Here is a 22,187-nt window from a genome sequence, read left to right as displayed (position 1 = left end):
AAGATAGTATTTAGAAACTCCTGTTAATAAAATTATCACTTCTTTAATTAGACTTTTTTGGCAGGTTTTTCTGGTTTCGTTTCTATTTTAGGTTCAATTTTTTGAACATTTTTAAGTTCTTTCTATTCTTTTACTTTTCTTTCAGCTTCTAGCCTAGCTTCTTTTTCTTTTTTCAGTTTTTCCTCTTTTTGCATTTTTTTTAAATTGGCCTCTTATTCAATTAGTTCCTATTCTTCTAATTCCTATAATTTTCTTTTCTTTTCTTTTTCTTTGAAAATACGCAACTGCTCCTTAGCTATATCTGGCATGCCAACTACAGTTTCTTAGCTTTATCTCCGTAATTCTTATTTTTCCTATAATCTACGTCTTAGTTCTTCTTTCATACGAAGTTTTTCTTCAGCTTTGCGTTTTTCTTCGTTTATTCTATTACTCTCTTCTTCTTATAAAATTTTCTATAGCTCGCTTTCACGTTTCTTCTAAGCTTCATATCTACGTTTTGCAAGTTCTTCAGATAGTATTTTTGCTGATGAAAATTTGATATCTTCAGGAATAACTAGTGGCTAATGAGGTTTTATCTGTGGTGGTACATAATTCTCTTAGTGGCAATTAGTTTTTGAAGGAATTGCACTAAAATTTTATGCTTTTTTCTTTAAATTCTATACTTTTTTAACAACTCTGTTACCATTTTCATCAGTATATGCAATAGTATCAACTGAGAGATATTCCGCGCTAATATTTTAAATTTCACCGTTTTCGTCAGTAAAGGTAACCTATTATAATTGTGGATTTTCTGATCTACTGGAAAACTAAGCATTTTGTGATCTTGTAGAAGGTACAGATTATTATTTTTTCACAACTGGTGGCTTTTGCTGCTATTAAGTAGGAGATTTAGTATTATTCTATTTAATTATCTTGACTTTTTTAATAACTTCAATACCATTTTTATCAATAGTATAAATTTCTGAAAATCCTTAAGATAACTTTTTGCTCTTATTAATTCTTACTTTTTCGGTCACTTCTTAACCAGTTGAATTTATATATGTTATTGTTTCATATTCAACAGGCTATGTTTAAGGTACAATTTTTCTAGCAGATTATTTCTATACGTCAGATATTATATTTTAGTTTTCAGTTATTTCTGGTTAATCACTTGTTACATATTCTTATTTTTATGAAATATCTTAGGTATCTGGTTCAATTTACAATTCTTGTTGCTTAACAATATGCGTGTTCTCTTACAAATCTTAGCATTCTATTTCTTTTAAATTTGTGTACTATTAGACACCACTAACCTCAGTACTAAACTTAGTTTTTGAACTTTATGCCTAATTTTAACTAGGTTAATACACTGTTTAATCTTCCACTGCACCAACTAAACTCTGTTAATCGCTATTATTATTTAACTGGATTTAAGACTAAACATCAATATTTTAAATTATTATTTTCCCGTTTTCATCTTCAAATGTTATAATTTATGTACCATCCGTATTGTCAACACGATTACTTATTTTAACCTACTTAGTAACTTCTACACCATTATCATCAATATAAGTCAGTAGTTAAAACTCGGTATCAACATTGTTAATGCGCACCGTTTTAGTCTATTTTTAACCATTCTAATCTATAAAACTTAATTCCTAGAAATCACCTGCCTTTTCTCCTTTTGCACAAATTTTTACGACTTCTGTTATCTGATTTCCACTCTCATCCATATATGTAATCTCCTAATAATCTTAACCAAATTCCTCATTTTGCAGCTCCTCTATCGAAGCTGCTTATTTATGCTGAAGATTAATTACAGTATTTGCTGGATTAACATTTTGTGCAGTGAAATTTTCGTTTTCTGACCCGAGATTGTGTGTCGTTTTTCCTTAAATTGGCTCACCTATATCGACAAAAACCTATCCTAACTATGGATTTTGCCCTAGAATTTAATCTGCCTCTCCACGTACGTACCTTGGTGAGCCCTCATTGTTAACCGCTTTAAAAGGCGATGTTGTCATTTATGCGGAAAGATTTTATATATTATTATATATTAATTTTCATATTATATTTTCATTCCAATGAACATTCAAAAATTGTTTTCAAGGCTCTAACCGAATTCCTAGACCCCGGAAACGCCCCAAATCGATCATTTGCTCCTAATCAACAAAATCAGCAATTTGCAGGAAATTGTGTCCCAGCAGGAGAGCACAATTCTGGAACTTCAACAGGAAATCAAAATCTTGAAATCGCAAAAATCGCTCGCTCCTTCGCGCGCGAAATCGATTTCTGTGAGCGAAATTTTGAATTCAAATTCAAATTCGAACTCCGAAATTGTCATTTCGCGGCCGATTTCGCGCTCCCGCGTTCCAAATTTGCCGCGGGCGACTTTCGATTTTTCTGAAATTCAGAGGACTTTAAGTGAAGCTGAAGAAGTGATATAAGGGAGCGTTGAAAGGAAGGGAAAAGAAGTGGAAAGGGAGAAGTAGGTGATATAACAAGCTAAGACAGCATAGTGCAGAAAACCCGAAATGGCGAAGAATGCTGAATTTTCGGCCGTAAAGGCATAGGGAGTGCCTGAAAAACCCGTTAAAACCCTTAAAAAGCCAGTTCCGAAGTAGCAAGTTTGCTCGTCCTCAGGGATTAGTCAGGGTTATGATAAGGATGGCGTTATGACGTTCAAAATCAAAATTGACGATTTTGAACAAATTCGAAAGTAAAAGTGAATTATTATATAGTAATTTTATAAATATGAAAATGGACGGGGAAAGGAAAAATAATTTTACCAGTGTGATGAGACTGCCATAGGTTGATTAAAAGATGGCTAGTGGAGCTATTTAGGTTTTGGGGAGTCATGTTATTTTAGATGAAGCTGAAAATTTATAGTTCGAATTAGATGGAACTGTGCTGGTTGTAAAAATGTTTGCCGTAGACTAAAAGAAGCTGAGGAAGATGATTTTATCATTTATGGAGAGTTATGAGAGCTTCAATGAAATTTGGACAGGATTTGATGAGAAAGAATGAAGTATTTCTTATGAGTTTTTAGTTAGAAAGTTAAGTATTATAAAATATAATAGTTACTGAGAAATACCGCCATTAAAATTTTTCCTTCATTCCAAAAATGTCAGATTGGTATGATTATACTACTGATGGTCCTGGACCAGGTGGTTATGGAATACAATCCACGTTATTTTAATCACCTAAGTTCTCCTTAGCTGGGAGACATCCCTAAAAAATAAATGCTACTAACCCAGGTCCTAATGCATATAATCCTAAAGACACATTTAAGTCACCACCTTCTTATACCCTAGCAGGGAGGCATGCAGAGTTTGATAAAAAATCTGTACCTGGGCCTGGTGCCTATAATCCATAAATAAACTAAACTTCAGATAGATCTCCTGCTTTCACTCTTTCTGGAAGACATAAATTTTAAAGAGGGAACACAAATCCAGGACCAAATGCGTACGGGACCGAGAAATATAAGGCCACTGGTACTGATGCTGTAGCTTTCTCCCTTTCTGGCAGACATAACACTAAAGATTATACTGCCTCGCCGGGCCCTGCTTAGTATAGGCCTCAATCTGCTTAAACCTCAACACGTTCTCCGGCATACTCTCTTAAATCCCGCCATGATACAAAATCAGGATTCAACACACCAGGAGCTGGAGCTTACGAACACTATTCGACATTGTCTAAATAAGGAACGACATTAGCAGGCCGTCATTAGACTGGTAAGCCATCTGATACACCAGGGCCAGGAGCATATACTAACTCTTATGGCTAGGTGTAAGATAGATCTCCTGCATATACTTTATCTGGGAGACATAACTTAAATAACAAGCAGGCAAACCCTGCCCCCAACGCTTATACACCTGATAGAAACCAGGTTGCAAACAAATCACCTTCATATACATTGTCTGGAAGACATGCTTAATTCGATAAGAAATCCGTCCCTGGTCCTGGAGCCTATACTCCTCAGATGAATTAGACCTTAGATCGGTAACCTGCGTATACGCTTTCTGGTAGACATGCTACTTCCTTCAGAAATACCAACCCAGGCCCTAACGCATATGGAACTGAAAAGTATAAGGCCACTGGAACGGAAGCAGTTGCTTTCTCTCTATCTGGGAGGCACAATACCAAAGACTATACAGCATCACCAGGTCCTGCCTAATATAGACCTACCGACTAGCAAGTGTCTACTAGGTCCCCTGCCTATACTATGAAATCGCGACACGAAATAAAAACTGGATATAATACTCCAGGCGCTGGTGCTTATGACCATCAGTCTACATTATCAAAAATTGGTTCAACTTTATCAGGAAGAAATACAACTGGGAAAATCTCAGATACTCCAGGCCCTGGGGCTTATTCTAACTAATACGGCCAAATTTCTTCTGCCGCACCTGCCTATACTTTATCTGGAAGACATAATTAATTTGATAAGAAATCAGTTCCTGCTCCAAATGCATACACCCCAGTACGGAATTAAACTATGAAATAATAGCCTTCTTATACTTTATCTGGTAGGCATGCACAGTTTGATAAAAAATCTGTACCTGGCCCTGGTGCTTATACACCTCAAATGAATTAAACAACTGATAGGAGACCAGCGTATACATTATCAGGTAGGCACGCGACTTCTTTCAGAAACACAAATCCAGGACCAAATGCGTACGGGACCGAGAAATATAAGGCCACTGGTACTGATGCTGTAGCTTTCTCCCTTTCTGGCAGACATAACACTAAAGATTATACTGCCTCGCCGGGCCCTGCTTAGTATAGGCCTCAATCTGCTTAAACCTCAACACGTTCTCCGGCATACTCTCTTAAATCCCGCCATGATACAAAATCAGGATTCAACACACCAGGAGCTGGAGCTTACGAACACTATTCGACATTGTCTAAATAAGGAACGACATTAGCAGGCCGTCATTAGACTGGTAAGCCATCTGATACACCAGGGCCAGGAGCATATACTAACTCTTATGGCTAGGTGTAAGATAGATCTCCTGCATATACTTTATCTGGGAGACATAACTTAAATAACAAGCAGGCAAACCCTGCCCCCAACGCTTATACACCTGATAGAAACCAGGTTGCAAACAAATCACCTTCATATACATTGTCTGGAAGACATGCTTAATTCGATAAGAAATCCGTCCCTGGTCCTGGAGCCTATACTCCTCAGATGAATTAGACCTTAGATCGGTAACCTGCGTATACGCTTTCTGGTAGACATGCTACTTCCTTCAGAAATACCAACCCAGGCCCTAACGCATATGGAACTGAAAAGTATAAGGCCACTGGAACGGAAGCAGTTGCTTTCTCTCTATCTGGGAGGCACAATACCAAAGACTATACAGCATCACCAGGTCCTGCCTAATATAGACCTACCGACTAGCAAGTGTCTACTAGGTCCCCTGCCTATACTATGAAATCGCGACATGACGACTCTCATTTAAATACGAACCCTGGTGTTGGTATGTATAATGTTAGAGGCGGATTACATGGGCCAGCTATTAGCATGAGTGGAAGAACAAAAATGGGCAGATACCATGCTTGTAAGTGAGAAGATACTATACATTCCTTATTTATTTATATTATATAACTAATTTAATGGTATAATACACTGATATATCTTAGTTTTCTACCTTCCTTATTTTCCTTCTAATTTTCGTAATGGTCATGGATAAGGATACTAATAAAGAGGCCAGAAAGGCTGATAAGACTGCTAAGATGGACCCCGAGTAAGTTGCTTATTTAGCCAAGATGAAATCAATTGCTGCTGAAAAAGCTAACGTAAAATCTAATGGTAAGAAAAAGTGAACTAATGCACTATTAAATAATAAATATGACTATATTTTTTAACGTATCAGCATTTTACCATTCCTTTGAATGGTTGATTATTCCGGAAATAAGGAAGCAAGAAAGGCTGATAAAGAGAAGAATATGTCTGAAGAGGAAAAGATTAAACAAGATAAAATGAAGTCTATGGCTGCTGAAAAAGCTAAATAAAAGGCTAATGGTAAGAAAAAGTGAATTTCACTTTTATAAAGAATTTATTTATATTATCAATAAGTTATAATTTCTAAGGTGGTATAATTTCTACTGTTTGATAGCAATTCGGTGTTTATAAGATAATGTTTTTAATTTTTAAAGAAAATATTTTATTTTAATATAGAATATTAAATATATGGTTTAGTCTTTTCTTAATCGAGAGTTATCCATTAATATACTCATCTTCATTAGTTTTTCAATTATGTAAAATATACTAAATAAAATCTCAGATAAATAATTGTTCCTTGTTCTGATAAGTAAATTATTAAATTATTATCGCTATAAATTTTTAAGCAAAATAAAATAATTTTTTAATTAAAATTAAGTGAATGCTATAAAATGCATCATTTATAGTTTTAATTTTATTTATTTCAAAAATATGCTACACCATATAGGAAACAAAAGGTAGAAATACTAATATCTAATCATATATATTACAAATTTATGATTTGTAAATCGTTTCGAATAGCTTTAAATAATCGAATGCAGAATAGCAGGGATATGTATCTATAATATAATATAGCTATGCTAGAACAAATGATTACTTGACAATCAGTCTTAGCACACGTCCTCCCCAGCACCACCGAGCTGCCAGCATCGTAGAGGGAGAGTTTCCCGTTGGGCGAGGCCCGCGCTAGCGGTGCCGCCGTTTCTGCCATAGCGGCTGTGCTAATGAGCCTTGCAATCCAACCGCCTCACTCACTGAACACAGGTGCTGCGCTCTGGGCCTGCACCACGTTCCGGAACGCGTTCTCCATGTAGGTCCCGTACCGCTCCTGCTGCGCTAGCTGTCCCTGGGCCGCCTTGCGCATGCGCCGCTCCTCCTGCAGCTCTGCGAACAGGTTATCCAGCAGGGTGCCGTGGGAACCGCCGGGGCACGCCGCATACTGCCTCGGGGGCTCGCGGTCCGATCCGGGGCCGCCGAAGTGTGCTTCCCGCAGAGAGTCGGCCTGGGAGGCGGTGAGGCGTGCGGTGAGGTCCGCGATGACCTCCTTCAGGCGCTGGTTCTCGGCCATGAGCGGGGCGACCTGCTGCGTGTAGAGGAGCATCTGCGGCTCCAGGCTGCTCGCGATTCTGGAGTCGATCTCCCGGAGGAGTGGTGTGGATGTTAGCAGTGCGACCTGTTCCCTCAGCTGGGAAATTTCGGTCTGCTGCTACTTGATCACGTTCAGATAGGACATTCTGGAGAATGTGTGCCATATTATATAATATAAACACAATACAAATATATGAGAATTGCAATGCTAAAGTAAAATAATAGCGAATGAATATAACTGTAATATGAATACTTACTTAATTTTGTCATTAAAGGAATCTTAGGAAATAATAAGATTTAATAAAACACTACCACGATATAAAATTGTAAGAAATGTAGAAATTAACAATAGTATTATAATTTTATTGATCTGAAATAATTAGAAAAAAGAATTAAAGCATATTGATTTTATATATGCAGTAAACGTACATATGGTAATAGAATCACAATATCATTCGATAGTTGTATAATTCTTAATCATATTTCTAACAGGTAGCTAAACTCAATACTTAATTTGTGGATTAAATATAATTCTATAGGAAATATAATATATGTATATCTCAGATGATTAGAAAATCATCTCGGTATATATGAATAATTTATTGCTATTATCCTGAGGATTTTTACAGTTAAACAAAAATATAAACTTATGAAAGTATATACTCTATCAATTGTTTTCAATCTAAAATGGGCACAGAAGAGTCTAAATATAATCACGATCAATAAAACGATATGGAGGAGATATAGAATGTTATCACGCCGTTATAGTCTCATTATTATAAAATTGTGAAGTAGTCTTCTGCCCTGGACTGCGAAATCTCGAACGACGAGGTTCGGTTTGACCAGTAGTTGATAAACATCGGCCAGCTGTACAACTAGACGGAGTCCGGTCGCCTGTTCGACAACTACGACGCGTAGCAGCTGGAGCAGTACGCTAGCAATTTTAAGCACTTTGCTGGCTCCGTCGAGCACTTTATTTATCAGTGCGGCGAAGACTCTGCTAGTATGCTCTGACTCTACATTCAAATTATTGAATAGGTTAAAAACTATAATCGTAACTACGTAATCATTTTTTTCTTTAAAGGTAAAAATGATAGAATGATAAAATTATTTTCCCAGAATTCACCTTCAACTAAAAATACCAGATCTAGTATAAAATCCGTTAATTTATAAATTTACGACTAACTGATCATGCATATAATATTAAAGCTAACACTTTCGTATTCTCTATATCATACTATGTTAGACATACTAGGTGTAATAATTTACATTTTAGTGAGTTCAGTTGGTAAAACTATTTTCTTCATTTCCATATTTCTTCTTAATTAAAGTATATTCTACAGCATCAATGGATTAAATTATAAGTAATTCAACTCACATATATTTCAAACTGTTGCCACAGAACATTAAAAAAAACCTAATACATTAATGATTTAATAATCATCTTCCCTGATCAGTATTTTCATTACTGATTTTTAATGTTAAACATAAATTTTGCTAGTATATTATATAAAAATATAATTTGCTAGCTAATTTTTATAAAGTTATACAAAATAATTTTTGCAAGTTTGTACTACTACTGCTAATTTTTCATAACAACAATAAAACTTAAGTTTAGGTTGGAAACTTGAAATAGTACCGACACAGTCAAAAGTTAAATTTGAAAATTATAGCTTTCCATATCAAATTATATTTAAGTATTTAATAATTATCATATAATAATATTTATTTATTTACGAACGTTTTTACAGAGAAAATTTCAATTTTCATTTTGAATCCATTTCATTTATTTAGAGTATCTTATATAATATTAACAGTTAAACAATGGATGACATACTTATTAATATAGAACGCCTGTAACACATTCAAATCTTACCTGCACGATACAATCCAATTATTGTCCACACATATGATGGATATCTAATGGTTTATTGCTGTTTACGCACGTGTTTCCTAATATCATGCGGAATATTAATAACGCTTTGTTTGTTACTCTTTTGACTCACTCACGCCCCAATTCAGCTAGCTCAGCGCTCCAATATTATTCTGCAGCGGCTTCTAGTTCGCGTACCTTGGTAGCCAGTTTCTCTAGGCCACCCAGGACCCTTCGCCGCTGGTATAGGTATCCTACCGCCTCGCTCTCACTACCTCGTTCAAGGGCTTCACGAGCCTGCTGATAACTTCTGGCAGCCTCTAACTCGTATGAATTTTGGTATACTGCAGCTAATTAGAGGTATTATTGGATCTGTTCCAACTCTCGGGGTGGCTACGCATTTTATCGTATTGCAGACTACTGGGGCACAGTTATCTGCTTTAGAGTCTCTGGGGTCTCGATGGTGATATCTTGCTTAGTGACTTAATCTATAATCTGGGAAATTTTTGCACAAGCTTGAGGTGTTATTAATTCGGTAGATATAGGAGCTATCGGAAGAATAATTTCTGATAGAGTTTCTCTCGTATCTTGATATATACTGTCAATTCTGGTAGGAATTTCACCACCGACCCTCATCGGCAAAATTGGACCATCAATATCTACAAAATGGTTGACACTAGAGACTATACTATTTTTATATGAATCTTTTGGGATTTTTTCACGTAGTACAATACTCATTTACGGTAGGCATGGAGCAAGGGAGGACAGAAATCCAGTTAGCTCTGCACAGAACCCATCGTGCCGGTTAGACTATCCCATGACATCTATGGCGGTAATACCAGCGTCGAGTGAGTTCAACTGATGAGTACTGGCGCGAGGCAGGTCCGGTTACATTCTATAAAGAGAAGGGTCTAGTTAATCTACCCTTCCGAATGCCGCTCGACATCGAGGAGTACAAAACTATTAGATAAGAAGCTGCTATAAACTTCCCTGATCTGCCAGAGGATACACTAGATGATGTACTATAGACGGCCCTTAGTGCAGACTTCAGCAAAGACGAGGCTTTCCGGGCCCTCGAATATGTACGCCAACCTGACATAACGTAAATTCTTTTCTACGCTGCATGTGACTCGCGGCTTCTCTTGAATGATACTTCTTTGTAGCGCATTATGACTGCACTCGGCATGCCCATCGAACAACGGGAAGCGTAGCGTATCCTAAGCAAGCTAGGCATACAAACTATGGACCTCAACGTATTCGAAATATTCATGGACGAGGTCAGTAAGCTATGAGCAATTTATGTTCACTCTTTATTTTTGAGTTATCTAGCTCCTCTTTTTTTGGTATATTTTTCCTTTCTAGCTGTTTGTCCTTTGTTTATATGTGCATATATTAACTATTCTTTCTATCCCGTAATCAGATTTAAAATAGCTACTTTCTTACCCAAAATAAGGGGCTTAGATTCGAATGCTGCCAACGCTTTCGCGGTTGCCTCTTTAGAATTAACATCAAACCTAATGGATGCACTAGTATCACCAAACTAATACTGAATGTTAGCGATTTTTCCAAATACCTTAAATATAATCTATAGTAATTCCCTACTAACACGTTAATCCCCAATTTCTTCCGTTTCTGATTCAAAATACTTGTCTAATTCATTGTTCTTGTAACCTAGGAGTCCAATATTTTCAATAGAAAGAATAAGATTTTTCTCGTAACTCATTAAGGAAAGATAAGTGAAATGAAAAATATCACAAAACTGCTCTATAGAAAATATCGTCCTTTTGGCCTCTTTCTATCTCAACTATATCACCCCTTAAGGCACCTAATCTAACACTCACTGGGTCATCTATACTCATTTTTGCCATTTATTCTAAACTAACATGCATTCTATTCATAATTGTAACCTTTTCATCATCATTCAGGAGCCTCTATCTAGGTACTAAAGGATGCTCAAAGATATCTTATAACATATCGTTAGCGTTAATAACTTTTACGTGAACACCATTTTGATCTATAGAACGAGTTTTTTTCAATGGAATATCTTCAAAAACAATTAAAAGAGCATTTTTAGAATTATATTTATGTGCACAAGCAGCAGCTTATATAACTGTTCCAGAACTATATTTCTGATTAAATGATATTACTAAATTTTTTGTGGCTAAATGTAAAGCGTCTATAGAATTTACTCGAGAGAAATCTGGAGTTTGGCAAGTCGGTTAATCAATATGTCTATAAGTATATAATTTCATACAGTTTTCATATAAACGAGCAAATTGTTCTTCATTAAGGTCCATTTAAAATGGAAAATAAAGTGGGAAATATTTATATTGAATAATATATAGTAAAGATAAAATTATTTTTACCATAATACTAACTTCTTACTTACTAAATTTCTTTATTCAATACTACGGTAACTGTGAATAAATTTGCCACAAATATAAGATATCTAAAAGAATAAATAAGTCTATATAAAAACAATGATCATCAACACTGTGGATATATTCTTTCCTTTTCTTTTCTTATAGATCAAAGTTTACTACATAATTTTTACAAACCACAAAAACTTATTATAAACTTTTGTATAAAACAAATATTATTATCATACAATGTTAAACGATAAATCTGAAACAATATGACAAAAATAAAAATAATTAATAGTAAATCCCATAAAATCACAAATTTAAGTATGGTAAAAACGTAAAACCAATTATTTATTATATTAATATCCACTATAACATAATTTATCAAGTCTGATTTCAATAAATGGCTGATATTGAAGATGTTATTCGTGCAGATGGTTATAAGACTGTTGAGAAACCATAGACTCGTGAACGTTATATCACACCAAATAATGATATTACCTATAAAATTATCGAAAGAGTTGTGTTATCTACCAACCCTGAAATTCTTGAGTTCGTTATCATCTCTCCCAATGTGGCAGCACACTGTCAAGCTGGATAATTCGTAATTGTACGAGCTAATGAGAAAGCTGAGAGAATTCCTCTTACAATTGCCGATTTTGACAGAGAAAAGCTCACAATCACTTTAGTTTGTTAAAGTATTGGTAGATCCTCAAAGATTATTAACAATATGCAGGTAGGTGACAATATTCACGATATTGCTGGACCCTTAGGACACCCGTCGCAAATTCATGACAACATGGGTGTAGTCGTTCTAGTAGCCGGTGGTGTCGGAACTGCTCCAGTTTATCCCATCGCAAGAGAAATTTATAAAAGGCCTGGAAATCACGTCATAACCATTTTTGGAGCAAGGATGAAAGAGCTCATCTTTTGGGAGGATAAAATGCGCGCAGTTTCACACGAGTGCTACGTTACTACCGATGACGGAAGTTACGGCATCCATGGTTTTGGAACAACTGCATTACAACAAATTATTGATAAAGCAGGCTATGTGAAGGAAGATGAAGAGAAGATCCCAGAACGCAGATTCGCTGAGGTTTACGCCATCGGCCCCCTCCCCATGATGCGCGCAGTTTCTGAGGTAACACGTCCCTACAAAATCCCCACTATTGTATCTCTAAACACCACTATGGTCGACGGCACAGGTATGTGCGGCGCATGCAGAGTCAACGTTGACGGAAAGACCAAGTTTGCGTGTGTTGACGGGCCAGAATTCGATGCCCACGTAGTCGATTGGCAAAATTTGAGACAGAGAATGACGACGTATTGCAAGGAGGAGTAGGAGGAGAAACAGCTTCCCATTGAAAAACCAGTTCAGACGAAAATCCCAGCAAACAAAATCCCTAAAAAGCAGACACCTATGCCAGTCTAGGACCCAGAGTTCCGTGCTCAAAACTGGACCGAGGTAGCTCTCGGCTACACGGCAGAAATGGCAGTAAACGAAGCTAAAAGGTGTTTGAACTGCCCAAAGCCAATGTGCATAAAAGGCTGCCCAGTTTAGGTCCCAATTCCTCAGTTCATCCAGAAAATCAAAGATTAAGACTTCTTGGGTGCGTATAGAATCATCAAATCAGCCCATTCGTGCCCTGCAATTTCTGGTAGAGTTTGCCCTCAAGAGAGCCAGTGTTAGTGCGCAGAAGGTACATATGGTTGTATTCTTGAACGTACAGGCCGTGAGGCGGTCGGAATAGGTCGTTTAGAGCGTTTTGTAGCTGACTATGTTAGAGAAAATAATCTAGAAGAAAAAGCTCTTTTAGACGAAGAAAATCGCATTAAACCAGTTCAGCTGACTGGAAAGAAAGTTGCTGTTATTGGTTCTGGTCCTGCAGGTATTGCGGCAGCTGGTGAAGTTGCTAAAGCCGGGCACTCAGTAGTTATTTTCGAAGCTTTGCATAAACTTGGTGGTGTTTTAAGTTATGGTATTCCTGAATTCCGTCTTCCTAAAGAAATTGTAGCACATGAAATTGCAGGCCTTTAAAGGCTCGGTGTCGTGGAAACTCGTACTAATTTTGTAGTTGGTAAATCCGCTACAATTGATGATTTGAAAAAAGAAGGATTTTCTGCATTCTTCATTGGATCCGGTGCTGGTTTACCAAGATTTTTAGGTATTCCAGGAGAGGATTTGCCTGGTGTTTTGAGCGCAAACGAATTTTTAACAAGATGCAACTTGATGAAGGCTTATACTTTCCCATAGGTAAGTGATACTCCTGTAATGCATGCGTAGTAAGTAGTAGTTATTGGTGCTGGAAATGTTGCTATGGATTGTGCAAGATGCGCATAGAGACTGGGAGCTTAGGTCACAATCGTTTACAGACGGAGAATATAGGACAGCCCTGCAAGAGCTGAAGAAGTAGAACATGCACAAGAAGAGGGTATTGAATTTGGAACGCTAAATGCACCAATTGAAATTGTTGGAAATTGTGAAGGAAATGGTATTAAAGGGCTCAGAACGTAAGTTAATATGTTTGAAAATGGTCAGATTGTGAGCTGTGAAGGTTAAGAAGGTTTCTTCACCTGCCAAATGGTTGTTATTGCTGTAGGTTAAGGACCTAATCCTATTATTCCATCTAGCACGCCTGGTTTAGATACCAACAGAGGTCTTATCAAAACTGATGATAATTTAAAAACTAGTTTAGATGGAGTTTATGCTGGTGGAGATGTAAACACAGGTGCTGCGACTGTTATCAAGGCTCTCGGTGCTGGAAAAGTTGCTGGTCTGGAAATTAACAAGTATTTAAGTAGTATGGACTGTAGTATTGACCCCGAACTTTACGGCAAGGTTTTCTATCCTCAGGTTAGCGAAGAGTATCAGAAATACTACTCAAATGAGTGAAACCATATTTAAACTTTATTTTTAATGTGATGGTATTGTAAAGTATTAACAATTATTATATTGATAGCAACCAAATTTTATTAATAAAGTTACTATTTATTCATAATTCAACATGCAAGAGGTAATAAGAGATTAAGTCTGGGTAATAATATTATCAGGACATGATGGTAAATCATTATTTTTGAAGAATATATTTTCTGAGATTTTAGAATATAAGGGAGCTTAAAGTAAAGAATTTAACATTCCATTTACAAAATCAGAGAAATTTTGTAAAATGAAATTATCTAAATATTGATAAATTTGAAGATTACTCGTAGTCTATAACTAAATAATATTTACATACAGTATGAAAATAATAATTTAATAAGCTTATCAATATCTAAACAATATATTTAACCAAATTAAAAAGTTTAGCTCGTAGCTGGTACCTGATCCTGGATTATAATCATCCTCCCCATCACCACCGAGCTGCCAGCATCGTAGAGGGAGAGTTTCCCGTTGGGCGAGGCCCGCGCTAGCGGTGCCGCCGTTTCTGCCATAGCGGCTGTGCTAATGAGCCTTGCAATCCAACCGCCTCACTCACTGAACACAGGTGCTGCGCTCTGGGCCTGCACCACGTTCCGGAACGCGTTCTCCATGTAGGTCCCGTACCGCTCCTGCTGCGCTAGCTGTCCCTGGGCCGCCTTGCGCATGCGCCGCTCCTCCTGCAGCTCTGCGAACAGGTTATCCAGCAGGGTGCCGTGGGAACCGCCGGGGCACGCCGCATACTGCCTCGGGGGCTCGCGGTCCGATCCGGGGCCGCCGAAGTGTGCTTCCCGCAGAGAGTCGGCCTGGGAGGCGGTGAGGCGTGCGGTGAGGTCCGCGATGACCTCCTTCAGGCGCTGGTTCTCGGCCATGAGCGGGGCGACCTGCTGCGTGTAGAGGAGCATCTGCGGCTCCAGGCTGCTCGCGATTCTGGAGTCGATCTCCCGGAGGAGTGGTGTGGATGTTAGCAGTGCGACCTGTTCCCTCAGCTGGGAAATTTCGGTCTGCTGCTACTTGATCACGTTCAGATAGGACATTCTGGAGAATGTGTGCCATATTATATAATATAAACACAATACAAATATATGAGAATTGCAATGCTAAAGTAAAATAATAGCGAATGAATATAACTGTAATATGAATACTTACTTAATTTTGTCATTAAAGGAATCTTAGGAAATAATAAGATTTAATAAAACACTACCACGATATAAAATTGTAAGAAATGTAGAAATTAACAATAGTATTATAATTTTATTGATCTGAAATAATTAGAAAAAAGAATTAAAGCATATTGATTTTATATATGCAGTAAACGTACATATGGTAATAGAATCACAATATCATTCGATAGTTGTATAATTCTTAATCATATTTCTAACAGGTAGCTAAACTCAATACTTAATTTGTGGATTAAATATAATTCTATAGGAAATATAATATATGTATATCTCAGATGATTAGAAAATCATCTCGGTATATATGAATAATTTATTGCTATTATCCTGAGGATTTTTACAGTTAAACAAAAATATAAACTTATGAAAGTATATACTCTATCAATTGTTTTCAATCTAAAATGGGCACAGAAGAGTCTAAATATAATCACGATCAATAAAACGATATGGAGGAGATATAGAATGTTATCACGCCGTTATAGTCTCATTATTATAAAATTGTGAAGTAGTCTTCTGCACTGGACTGCGAAATCTCGAACGACGAGGTTCGGTTTGACCAGTAGTTGATAAACATCGGCCAGCTGTACAACTAGACGGAGTCCGGTCGCCTGTTCGACAACTACGACGCGTAGCAGCTGGAGCAGTAAGCTAGCAATTTTAAGCACTTTGCTGGCTCCGTCGAGCACTTTATTTATCAGTGCGGCGAAGACTCTGCTAGTATGCTCTGATATAATATATAACTTACCGGGAAACTTGATATGTGATTTGTATTTTTACTAATAATTATATTTATAATTATCCCATGATTTTTACTACAGATAAAAGATGAGTGGTGACGACACATTAACACAGCATTTTTAAACTATCTATAATGAACATAAAGAATTAAATAATAGAATTAAGCAGGCTAGCAACATCATTCTACCTAATTCTCCCATACCTCTTCTTTCACATTAGATAGACGGCTGCAAAAAGCTAATTTAGATTTTAAAGTATAGCTCTGCAGCATTATTTGACGAATAAGGATTAGGTAAAACTTTGTAAACATTAATAACTCTGAAATATTTCTTAAAATCCTCATAGTTTCTTATAATTGTACCAAATTAATTAATTTAAAATTGGATATGTGAAATAAAATTATTTGACTGTTTTACCGTTACCGTTTACAATGGCAGTAAATAATCAAGATAGATAACCTCAAAATAATGCTATAATAGCAATATCATCCTAACAACTCATTGTATGCTAAAGGATCCATTTTTGCGTACATTGAAATTTAAAATAATAATTGTAGATGAAATTCATTTATTTTAATCTACATAAACTTAATTTTATAAAAATTTAATAAAATTATAAACACGAAGATTAATTTTACTAACAGGAACACCACTTCAGGTAAAACTAGAAGGTTTATTTTTGATGACGAGTATCATGCATAAAGATGTTCATCATTTAATATAAAAGATATAAGATTTTGACCAATCGTATTAATAAAAATCTAGCACATACAGTAAATTGTTTAGCTTAATTAAAAATCAGTTTATTCGAAGAGAAATTTCTATTCTAAATGATAAAATTCCAGATTATTAGGAACTTATTGTATATATTGATTAAATATAAAATGAAGGAAGCATTATACAATAACGAAGAAATGCATGTTCAACGGTAACAATCGATAATGATCCTATAATTAGTTAATAAATGATTGATTTTCTAATCTTAGAATCTAAATCAAATTATTTCAAAGTTAAAAAGATGTTAGGAAAATTTGAATTTTTAGACATATAAGATTCTTATTTTAATTATCTTTGTTCATTATCAAAAGTATAGCTTTATTAAGCAGCTTTAAAAATTTAATTTCCATTGGACAAGAAATATTTCTTTGGAAGTTTATAGCCAAAAACTGAAAAAATTATAGCTTTTCTTTCTAGTTGCTCCATCACGAAGTTCCTTATTTTTTCGTAATTTATTTCTCATTTAGATGTATTATAACATTTTATACCATTACAGGTTTTTAGAATTGACGGTAATACACCAAATGACGAAAGAACATCCATTTTAACTAATTTTAAAATTACTACCGAAAAATCAGTGCTTCTTTTAACGTATCCCATTGGTAATGTAGGATTAAATATCATAGAGGCTAAATGTATTATTTTTGCAGATTTCAGTTATAATCCTAACGAAATTTAGTAATCAATTTCACGATCGGTTAGAATCGGATAAAAGGATTCAGTATAAGTAGTATATTTCGTATAGGGAGCAGTCGAAAATGAAATCTTTCTTAATGTTCGTAAATAGCTTAACAGGAATGGAAAAGTACTAAAAATGTTGAGTAAGTGAGTGCCTGTAATAATATTAACTGTATTAACTTATTTTATATTAAATTAAATTTTTATACATTAAATTCAGATGAATTAAGATAACTAGGATATAATATTACAAAAAATAAAATAATTATTCATTATTAGTTTCCAGAAAATGTCATTATGGGTCTTCCACGACGAACTTTAAACTCCCTAAACGGTATCTCTGGTTCTTTTCTCATAGGTTCATATATAATCTCTTAAGATGAATCTATAGATGTAACCATATTCGTTGATTATGCAGCTGATGCTCGTTTTGTAATTTAAGAAGACTACTTTAAATTGACTATTTTCTTACTCATAGATGCTATATTTTATTTATGTAATTCATCAATAAGGGTTTTATTTTGAGGTGGAAATTTAGGCATTTTATGTTAATTACTTTATATTGTTTACATAATAATTATTACTAAATCGTAATGCACGAAAAGTTATCAGATATTAAATATTATGTGTTTGATTTTGATGGTACTTTAACTGACTCGATTAATATATGGGAAACTATTGATTTATAGGTTTACTCATAATTTAATATTCCATATGATTTGGAAAAACACTTTTAAGTAACAATGGGATTTTCTATGTTTGATATTGCCTCCTGGATAATTTAGTATAATAAATTATCAAATGTTAAGCCAGAGTAAATTATGGATGCATATAGGACACATAGCGAATCAATTTTTGCCACATAAATTAAATTTGTCCCAGGAGCAGAAAAATTTTTAAATTATCTTATTGCTTAAAATATACCCTTTGGAATAGCTACAGCATCTCCTATTTATGTAATTGATGCATTTCTTAATAATTACTAATCAATTAAGAAACATGTCTAGGCAGTAGTTTCATGTGATGATGTGGGTAAAAGTAAACCAGATCCAGCTGTTTATTTAGAATGTATGAAAAGAATAGGGGCCGAGCCATCTTAATGTGCTGTTTTTGAAGACAGTTTGCATGGTCTTTAAGGAGCTGTTAATAGTGGGTGCTTGGTAGTAGGAATACTTACAGATAAACGAATGTATGATTAGAAAAAGCATTTATGTATGATTGAAATCCAAAGTTATGAAGAACTTTTCTGATTAATTATTATATTTAATATATTATATTTTAAAAATTCTTTTTCATATTTTCACTTCACAGCGATGATGAAAATACTTTTTTGAGATAGTGAAAGTTCGCAAGTAGTTATCAAAGATCTATAGGTATGTACATCTGTACTTTAATCATCCGATAGCATTGATACTTTTAAGAGCCAATTCATTGTTGAATTGGGACAATCCGGTATCATTAATTTTTCAACTATTTATACATAGTTATATATAAACCTATTTAATATCGCATAAAATATTTTTTAATATAATCATAAATGGTAACTTGTGCGAATTATTTAATCAGACCTTTCCGAATTTTTCAAAAATCAAATTTAGTATATTTAATAATATGCAACGTGATTTATATATTTTATAAAATACTATAGTTATTAATTCATATTTAATCACCATATGATCACGTAAAATGGGTACAAGTGACTCTATTGAAGATGACGGATAAAATACATGCTAAGAGGGGAAACCTGGCGACTAGTTAAATGATGAACATGCATTAAGTCAAGTGCCGAAACAAAGGAACTCAACAAGACTTATTGAAAAATAATCACAATTTGCTCTTTTAAATCATCGAGACTCACTTTCTACGCTTAACGAAAAAACAGAGTACGCCCAATCTGCTTTGGACATATAGGAAACAGACACGATCCTAACCAGATAATTGAAGCTTTAATTTAGAGAAAATGCTAGATAAAAAGTTCATGATATGTTTAAGTGATTTATTTATATGTGAATAGTTTAAATTTCAATATAATATTCTATATTTACTTATATTTTAACCTATTCACTAAACGATTATATAAAAATAAAATCCGGGACGAAAAATACCAACTGTGGGATTTGAACCCACGCGGAGTTAGCCCCCAGGAGATCTTGAGTCACCCGCCTTAACCACTCGGCCAAATTGGTATAACTTCATACCTTAAGTATTAAAATCTAGAATGAAGATAACATTATTTAAAAAAAATATACCAAAGGTAACTATAAACCCCACAAATCACGTTCACTAACTCTCATTAAACTTCTACTCTACCAAAATTAACTAAACTATCAAGTTCATATATCCCATATTATCATCACCAAGTTGTTCTCTTACGTAATTATCGTCCATTTCTTCATCATTTGCACTTGCATTATTAACTGACTGATAAACGTTCATAAATTTATCAAACCCGAGTTATTTCTCCATGAAACTCCGCAAACTCTCCATCCGGTAACATAAACTTTCTTTACCATCTGTGGAATTAAGCTTGTTCTTCCACTCATCTGCTGCATTTGCTTAAGCAAAATTAGCATCTGGAGCGTCTCCAAATGACTCAGATTCCTCCTCACACACTTTTTCTGGTTGTTTCATATCAACTGAGGCTTTAGCCTGTAAATTCTTTTAATAATCAGCACCTCCTTCGCCAAATTTTTCTCTCATTTTCTACCCAGCTCCAGCCTCTTCAATAACCTCTATCTCACCAAACTGATTGCCGCCACCTTTTTCTTTCCTTTTCTGCGCCATCATTTATCTCAGCTTCTCACGTTAATCCTCTCCTTTTTTCCTCTCTTTTTCAGCAATCTCAGAGTTAAGTCGTTTCTACTCTAATTCGTACTACTTCTTCGCTAGCATTTCTGCCTTTTTATTATCTTCTAAAATTTTTGCCCTGCGTGCTAAATCTTCCTCATCTCTGTACATACTCTCTTTTTTAGCTTACAATTTAGAGTCGTACTCATGGTTGATCTTTTCGTATTTTTGCTTGACAGCAGCCTTAGCATTAGCAATTTTTTCTTCAGATTAACGCTTTAACTACTATGCACGATCCTTCTTATCTTGGAGTTCCTTTTCCCGCATATATCGAGCTCTATCACGATCGTTCATAGGGGCAAGCTTGGAAATAACGTCTTTTTAATGATTATTTAGATTTTTTTGAGCATTTTTCTATGCAAATTGCGGAGGTGGGTTATATGCTAGTGGATTATTTGGTGTATTAGATTAGTTACTCTGCTGATTCTATGGAGGTGTCGGTAAATTTTGAGGTGTCGGATACGAAAATGGATTGTAATTTGGAGATAGCTATTATTATTAAACTGGTTTATTGCTATCCTATGAACTAGGTGATTTCATGGCCAGTAGATCATCTAATTCGTTCAATTTTCCAAACAATGTATTATCTGAAGGCACTGAATTTGATGATTTTTACTGCGAAACAGGTGCAACCCGCTTAACTGCAGTCGCTTATTTAGCTTACGGCGTAACTTATTTGACCATCGGCGTAACCTGCTATTTCGATTTAGCCAAATTCGTCGGATAATTTATTCCAGGTGGTTAAACAACAACCTTTTAAACCTCATTTTCAGCCGGTTTCTGGCCTCCCGCATTCCCAAACAAGGCAGCTCCACCCATAATCTACTTAATCTCGTCCTCCTCCTTGAAGCCCTTCATGATGTTCCCCTGGCCGTGAAAGACGGTGTGCGCAAACTCCATTTCCTTGACGGTTTCTGGCAGAAATTTGTGCAATTTCGTCTGAATCGACGGCATTTTCAAAATGGAATTCACGGAAGGCCGCTTTTTGGGGTCTTTCTGGAGCATCATCGTGAGCAAATCGCGCAATTCGCTCGAGTAGACGCTCGAAATCGGCTTGTACTTCCCCTCAAGAATTTTGACGATTAACATCTTCATGTTCGCTGCCTCGAACGTGTGATTCAGCGTGCAAATCTCGTAAATCATGCACCCGAGGGCCCAAATGTCGGATTTGTTGTTGTAGCCCTGGTTGTTGCACAGCTCGGGAGAGAGGTAATATGGTGTTCCTATGGCCGTTCTGGCGCACTCCATCGTCGAATTTAGGATTTTAGAGACCCCGAAATCGCCGATTTTGCAGACGTGTCGGCCGCCCTCGACGCTCAAAAAGATGTTCTGCGTCTTCAGGTCGCGGTGCAGAATGCGGCGGTCATGGATGTGCTTCAGACCAAGGCAGATCTGGATCGTCCACTCCCAGACCTGCGCCTCCGGGAAGAGCGCGCCCTTCGCCTTCTGGGCCTTGATCCGCTCGTAGAGGTCGCCCGAGTTCGCGTACTCCATCACGATGTATAGGAACTTCGCGTCCGAGAATGACTCGCGGTAGGAGGTGATGTTTGGGTGCTGGAGCTTCTCGAGGATTCTGGACTCCTGCAGCGCCTCCTCCCGCTCTTTTGGCTTCATTTGCGATATCTGAATGATTTTCATGACAAATTTTTCTTTGGTTGCGATCTCCTCGACCAGCGCAGCCCGGCCGAACGAGCCTTTTCCGAGCGTTTTGAGCTCTTTGTAACGGTTCATTTTTTGGC

At 36.0% G+C, this 22,187-nt stretch overlaps 20 protein-coding genes and 1 non-coding gene across 21 annotated transcripts; 12 read left to right on the top strand and 9 right to left on the bottom strand. All coding sequences in view use genetic code 6, as the record gives it.

Annotated features, from left to right (window-relative positions):
* Positions 1-35: 35 nt before the first annotated feature.
* SS50377_26485 (uncharacterized protein) lies at positions 36-2,003 on the bottom strand (the record flags this gene model as incomplete). Its single annotated transcript, XM_067910292.1, has 1 exon — positions 36-2,003. The coding sequence occupies one exon, from the start codon at positions 2,001-2,003 to the stop codon at positions 36-38; it is 1,968 nt and encodes a 655-aa protein (XP_067763048.1).
* A 60-nt stretch (positions 2,004-2,063) lies between these two features.
* SS50377_26484 (uncharacterized protein) lies at positions 2,064-2,708 on the top strand (the record flags this gene model as incomplete). The annotated part of the gene is made up of 1 exon (XM_067910291.1): positions 2,064-2,708. The coding sequence occupies one exon, from the start codon at positions 2,064-2,066 to the stop codon at positions 2,706-2,708; it is 645 nt and encodes a 214-aa protein (XP_067763047.1).
* A 31-nt stretch (positions 2,709-2,739) lies between these two features.
* Positions 2,740-3,006, top strand: SS50377_26483 (uncharacterized protein; the record flags this gene model as incomplete). The annotated part of the gene is made up of 1 exon (XM_067910290.1): positions 2,740-3,006. The coding sequence occupies one exon, from the start codon at positions 2,740-2,742 to the stop codon at positions 3,004-3,006; it is 267 nt and encodes an 88-aa protein (XP_067763046.1).
* Positions 3,007-3,103: 97 nt separating this feature from the next.
* On the top strand, positions 3,104-5,554 carry SS50377_26482 (SHIPPO 1-like protein; the record flags this gene model as incomplete). The annotated part of the gene is made up of 1 exon (XM_067910289.1): positions 3,104-5,554. One exon carries the CDS (start codon positions 3,104-3,106, stop codon positions 5,552-5,554), a length of 2,451 nt encoding a protein of 816 aa, XP_067763045.1.
* A 110-nt stretch (positions 5,555-5,664) lies between these two features.
* On the top strand, positions 5,665-5,811 carry SS50377_26481 (uncharacterized protein; the record flags this gene model as incomplete). Its single annotated transcript, XM_067910288.1, has 1 exon — positions 5,665-5,811. The coding sequence occupies one exon, from the start codon at positions 5,665-5,667 to the stop codon at positions 5,809-5,811; it is 147 nt and encodes a 48-aa protein (XP_067763044.1).
* A 69-nt stretch (positions 5,812-5,880) lies between these two features.
* SS50377_26480 (uncharacterized protein) lies at positions 5,881-6,024 on the top strand (the record flags this gene model as incomplete). Its single annotated transcript, XM_067910287.1, has 1 exon — positions 5,881-6,024. The coding sequence occupies one exon, from the start codon at positions 5,881-5,883 to the stop codon at positions 6,022-6,024; it is 144 nt and encodes a 47-aa protein (XP_067763043.1).
* Positions 6,025-6,737: 713 nt separating this feature from the next.
* Positions 6,738-7,223, bottom strand: SS50377_26479 (uncharacterized protein; the record flags this gene model as incomplete). The annotated part of the gene is made up of 1 exon (XM_067910286.1): positions 6,738-7,223. One exon carries the CDS (start codon positions 7,221-7,223, stop codon positions 6,738-6,740), a length of 486 nt encoding a protein of 161 aa, XP_067763042.1.
* A 542-nt stretch (positions 7,224-7,765) lies between these two features.
* Positions 7,766-8,092, top strand: SS50377_26478 (uncharacterized protein; the record flags this gene model as incomplete). Its single annotated transcript, XM_067910285.1, has 1 exon — positions 7,766-8,092. One exon carries the CDS (start codon positions 7,766-7,768, stop codon positions 8,090-8,092), a length of 327 nt encoding a protein of 108 aa, XP_067763041.1.
* A 988-nt stretch (positions 8,093-9,080) lies between these two features.
* SS50377_26477 (uncharacterized protein) lies at positions 9,081-9,845 on the bottom strand (the record flags this gene model as incomplete). Its single annotated transcript, XM_067910284.1, has 1 exon — positions 9,081-9,845. One exon carries the CDS (start codon positions 9,843-9,845, stop codon positions 9,081-9,083), a length of 765 nt encoding a protein of 254 aa, XP_067763040.1.
* A 38-nt stretch (positions 9,846-9,883) lies between these two features.
* SS50377_26476 (uncharacterized protein) lies at positions 9,884-10,243 on the top strand (the record flags this gene model as incomplete). The annotated part of the gene is made up of 1 exon (XM_067910283.1): positions 9,884-10,243. One exon carries the CDS (start codon positions 9,884-9,886, stop codon positions 10,241-10,243), a length of 360 nt encoding a protein of 119 aa, XP_067763039.1.
* An 11-nt stretch (positions 10,244-10,254) lies between these two features.
* Positions 10,255-10,674, bottom strand: SS50377_26475 (RNA binding motif-containing protein; the record flags this gene model as incomplete). The annotated part of the gene is made up of 1 exon (XM_067910282.1): positions 10,255-10,674. The coding sequence occupies one exon, from the start codon at positions 10,672-10,674 to the stop codon at positions 10,255-10,257; it is 420 nt and encodes a 139-aa protein (XP_067763038.1).
* A 28-nt stretch (positions 10,675-10,702) lies between these two features.
* Positions 10,703-11,248, bottom strand: SS50377_26474 (RNA polymerase Rpb5, C-terminal domain-containing protein; the record flags this gene model as incomplete). The annotated part of the gene is made up of 1 exon (XM_067910281.1): positions 10,703-11,248. The coding sequence occupies one exon, from the start codon at positions 11,246-11,248 to the stop codon at positions 10,703-10,705; it is 546 nt and encodes a 181-aa protein (XP_067763037.1).
* A 469-nt stretch (positions 11,249-11,717) lies between these two features.
* On the top strand, positions 11,718-14,207 carry SS50377_26473 (Sulfide dehydrogenase; the record flags this gene model as incomplete). Its single annotated transcript, XM_067910280.1, has 1 exon — positions 11,718-14,207. The coding sequence occupies one exon, from the start codon at positions 11,718-11,720 to the stop codon at positions 14,205-14,207; it is 2,490 nt and encodes an 829-aa protein (XP_067763036.1).
* Positions 14,208-14,782: 575 nt separating this feature from the next.
* SS50377_26472 (uncharacterized protein) lies at positions 14,783-15,268 on the bottom strand (the record flags this gene model as incomplete). Its single annotated transcript, XM_067910279.1, has 1 exon — positions 14,783-15,268. The coding sequence occupies one exon, from the start codon at positions 15,266-15,268 to the stop codon at positions 14,783-14,785; it is 486 nt and encodes a 161-aa protein (XP_067763035.1).
* A 542-nt stretch (positions 15,269-15,810) lies between these two features.
* SS50377_26471 (uncharacterized protein) lies at positions 15,811-16,137 on the top strand (the record flags this gene model as incomplete). The annotated part of the gene is made up of 1 exon (XM_067910278.1): positions 15,811-16,137. The coding sequence occupies one exon, from the start codon at positions 15,811-15,813 to the stop codon at positions 16,135-16,137; it is 327 nt and encodes a 108-aa protein (XP_067763034.1).
* Positions 16,138-16,234: 97 nt separating this feature from the next.
* SS50377_26470 (SNF2 family N-terminal domain-containing protein) lies at positions 16,235-17,752 on the top strand (the record flags this gene model as incomplete). The annotated part of the gene is made up of 1 exon (XM_067910277.1): positions 16,235-17,752. One exon carries the CDS (start codon positions 16,235-16,237, stop codon positions 17,750-17,752), a length of 1,518 nt encoding a protein of 505 aa, XP_067763033.1.
* Positions 17,753-17,870: 118 nt separating this feature from the next.
* SS50377_26469 (uncharacterized protein) lies at positions 17,871-18,143 on the bottom strand (the record flags this gene model as incomplete). Its single annotated transcript, XM_067910276.1, has 1 exon — positions 17,871-18,143. One exon carries the CDS (start codon positions 18,141-18,143, stop codon positions 17,871-17,873), a length of 273 nt encoding a protein of 90 aa, XP_067763032.1.
* A 51-nt stretch (positions 18,144-18,194) lies between these two features.
* SS50377_26468 (Beta-phosphoglucomutase) lies at positions 18,195-18,851 on the top strand (the record flags this gene model as incomplete). Its single annotated transcript, XM_067910275.1, has 1 exon — positions 18,195-18,851. The coding sequence occupies one exon, from the start codon at positions 18,195-18,197 to the stop codon at positions 18,849-18,851; it is 657 nt and encodes a 218-aa protein (XP_067763031.1).
* A 436-nt stretch (positions 18,852-19,287) lies between these two features.
* Positions 19,288-19,596, top strand: SS50377_26467 (uncharacterized protein; the record flags this gene model as incomplete). Its single annotated transcript, XM_067910274.1, has 1 exon — positions 19,288-19,596. The coding sequence occupies one exon, from the start codon at positions 19,288-19,290 to the stop codon at positions 19,594-19,596; it is 309 nt and encodes a 102-aa protein (XP_067763030.1).
* A 107-nt stretch (positions 19,597-19,703) lies between these two features.
* On the bottom strand, positions 19,704-19,787 carry SS50377_t20096. The gene has a single exon. It is a non-coding gene; the product is annotated as a tRNA-Leu (tRNA).
* A 94-nt stretch (positions 19,788-19,881) lies between these two features.
* On the bottom strand, positions 19,882-22,179 carry SS50377_26466 (Kinase, NEK; the record flags this gene model as incomplete). The annotated part of the gene is made up of 1 exon (XM_067910273.1): positions 19,882-22,179. One exon carries the CDS (start codon positions 22,177-22,179, stop codon positions 19,882-19,884), a length of 2,298 nt encoding a protein of 765 aa, XP_067763029.1.
* Between the last annotated feature and the right edge of the window lie 8 nt (positions 22,180-22,187).

This window comes from Spironucleus salmonicida, chromosome 6 (genome assembly GCF_000497125.1).
Source record: "Spironucleus salmonicida strain ATCC 50377 chromosome 6, whole genome shotgun sequence".
NCBI classification, from domain to species: domain Eukaryota; phylum Fornicata; order Diplomonadida; family Hexamitidae; genus Spironucleus; species Spironucleus salmonicida.
Note: the sequence above shows the minus strand (reverse complement) of the source record. Positions and strands in the feature narration are given on the sequence as shown.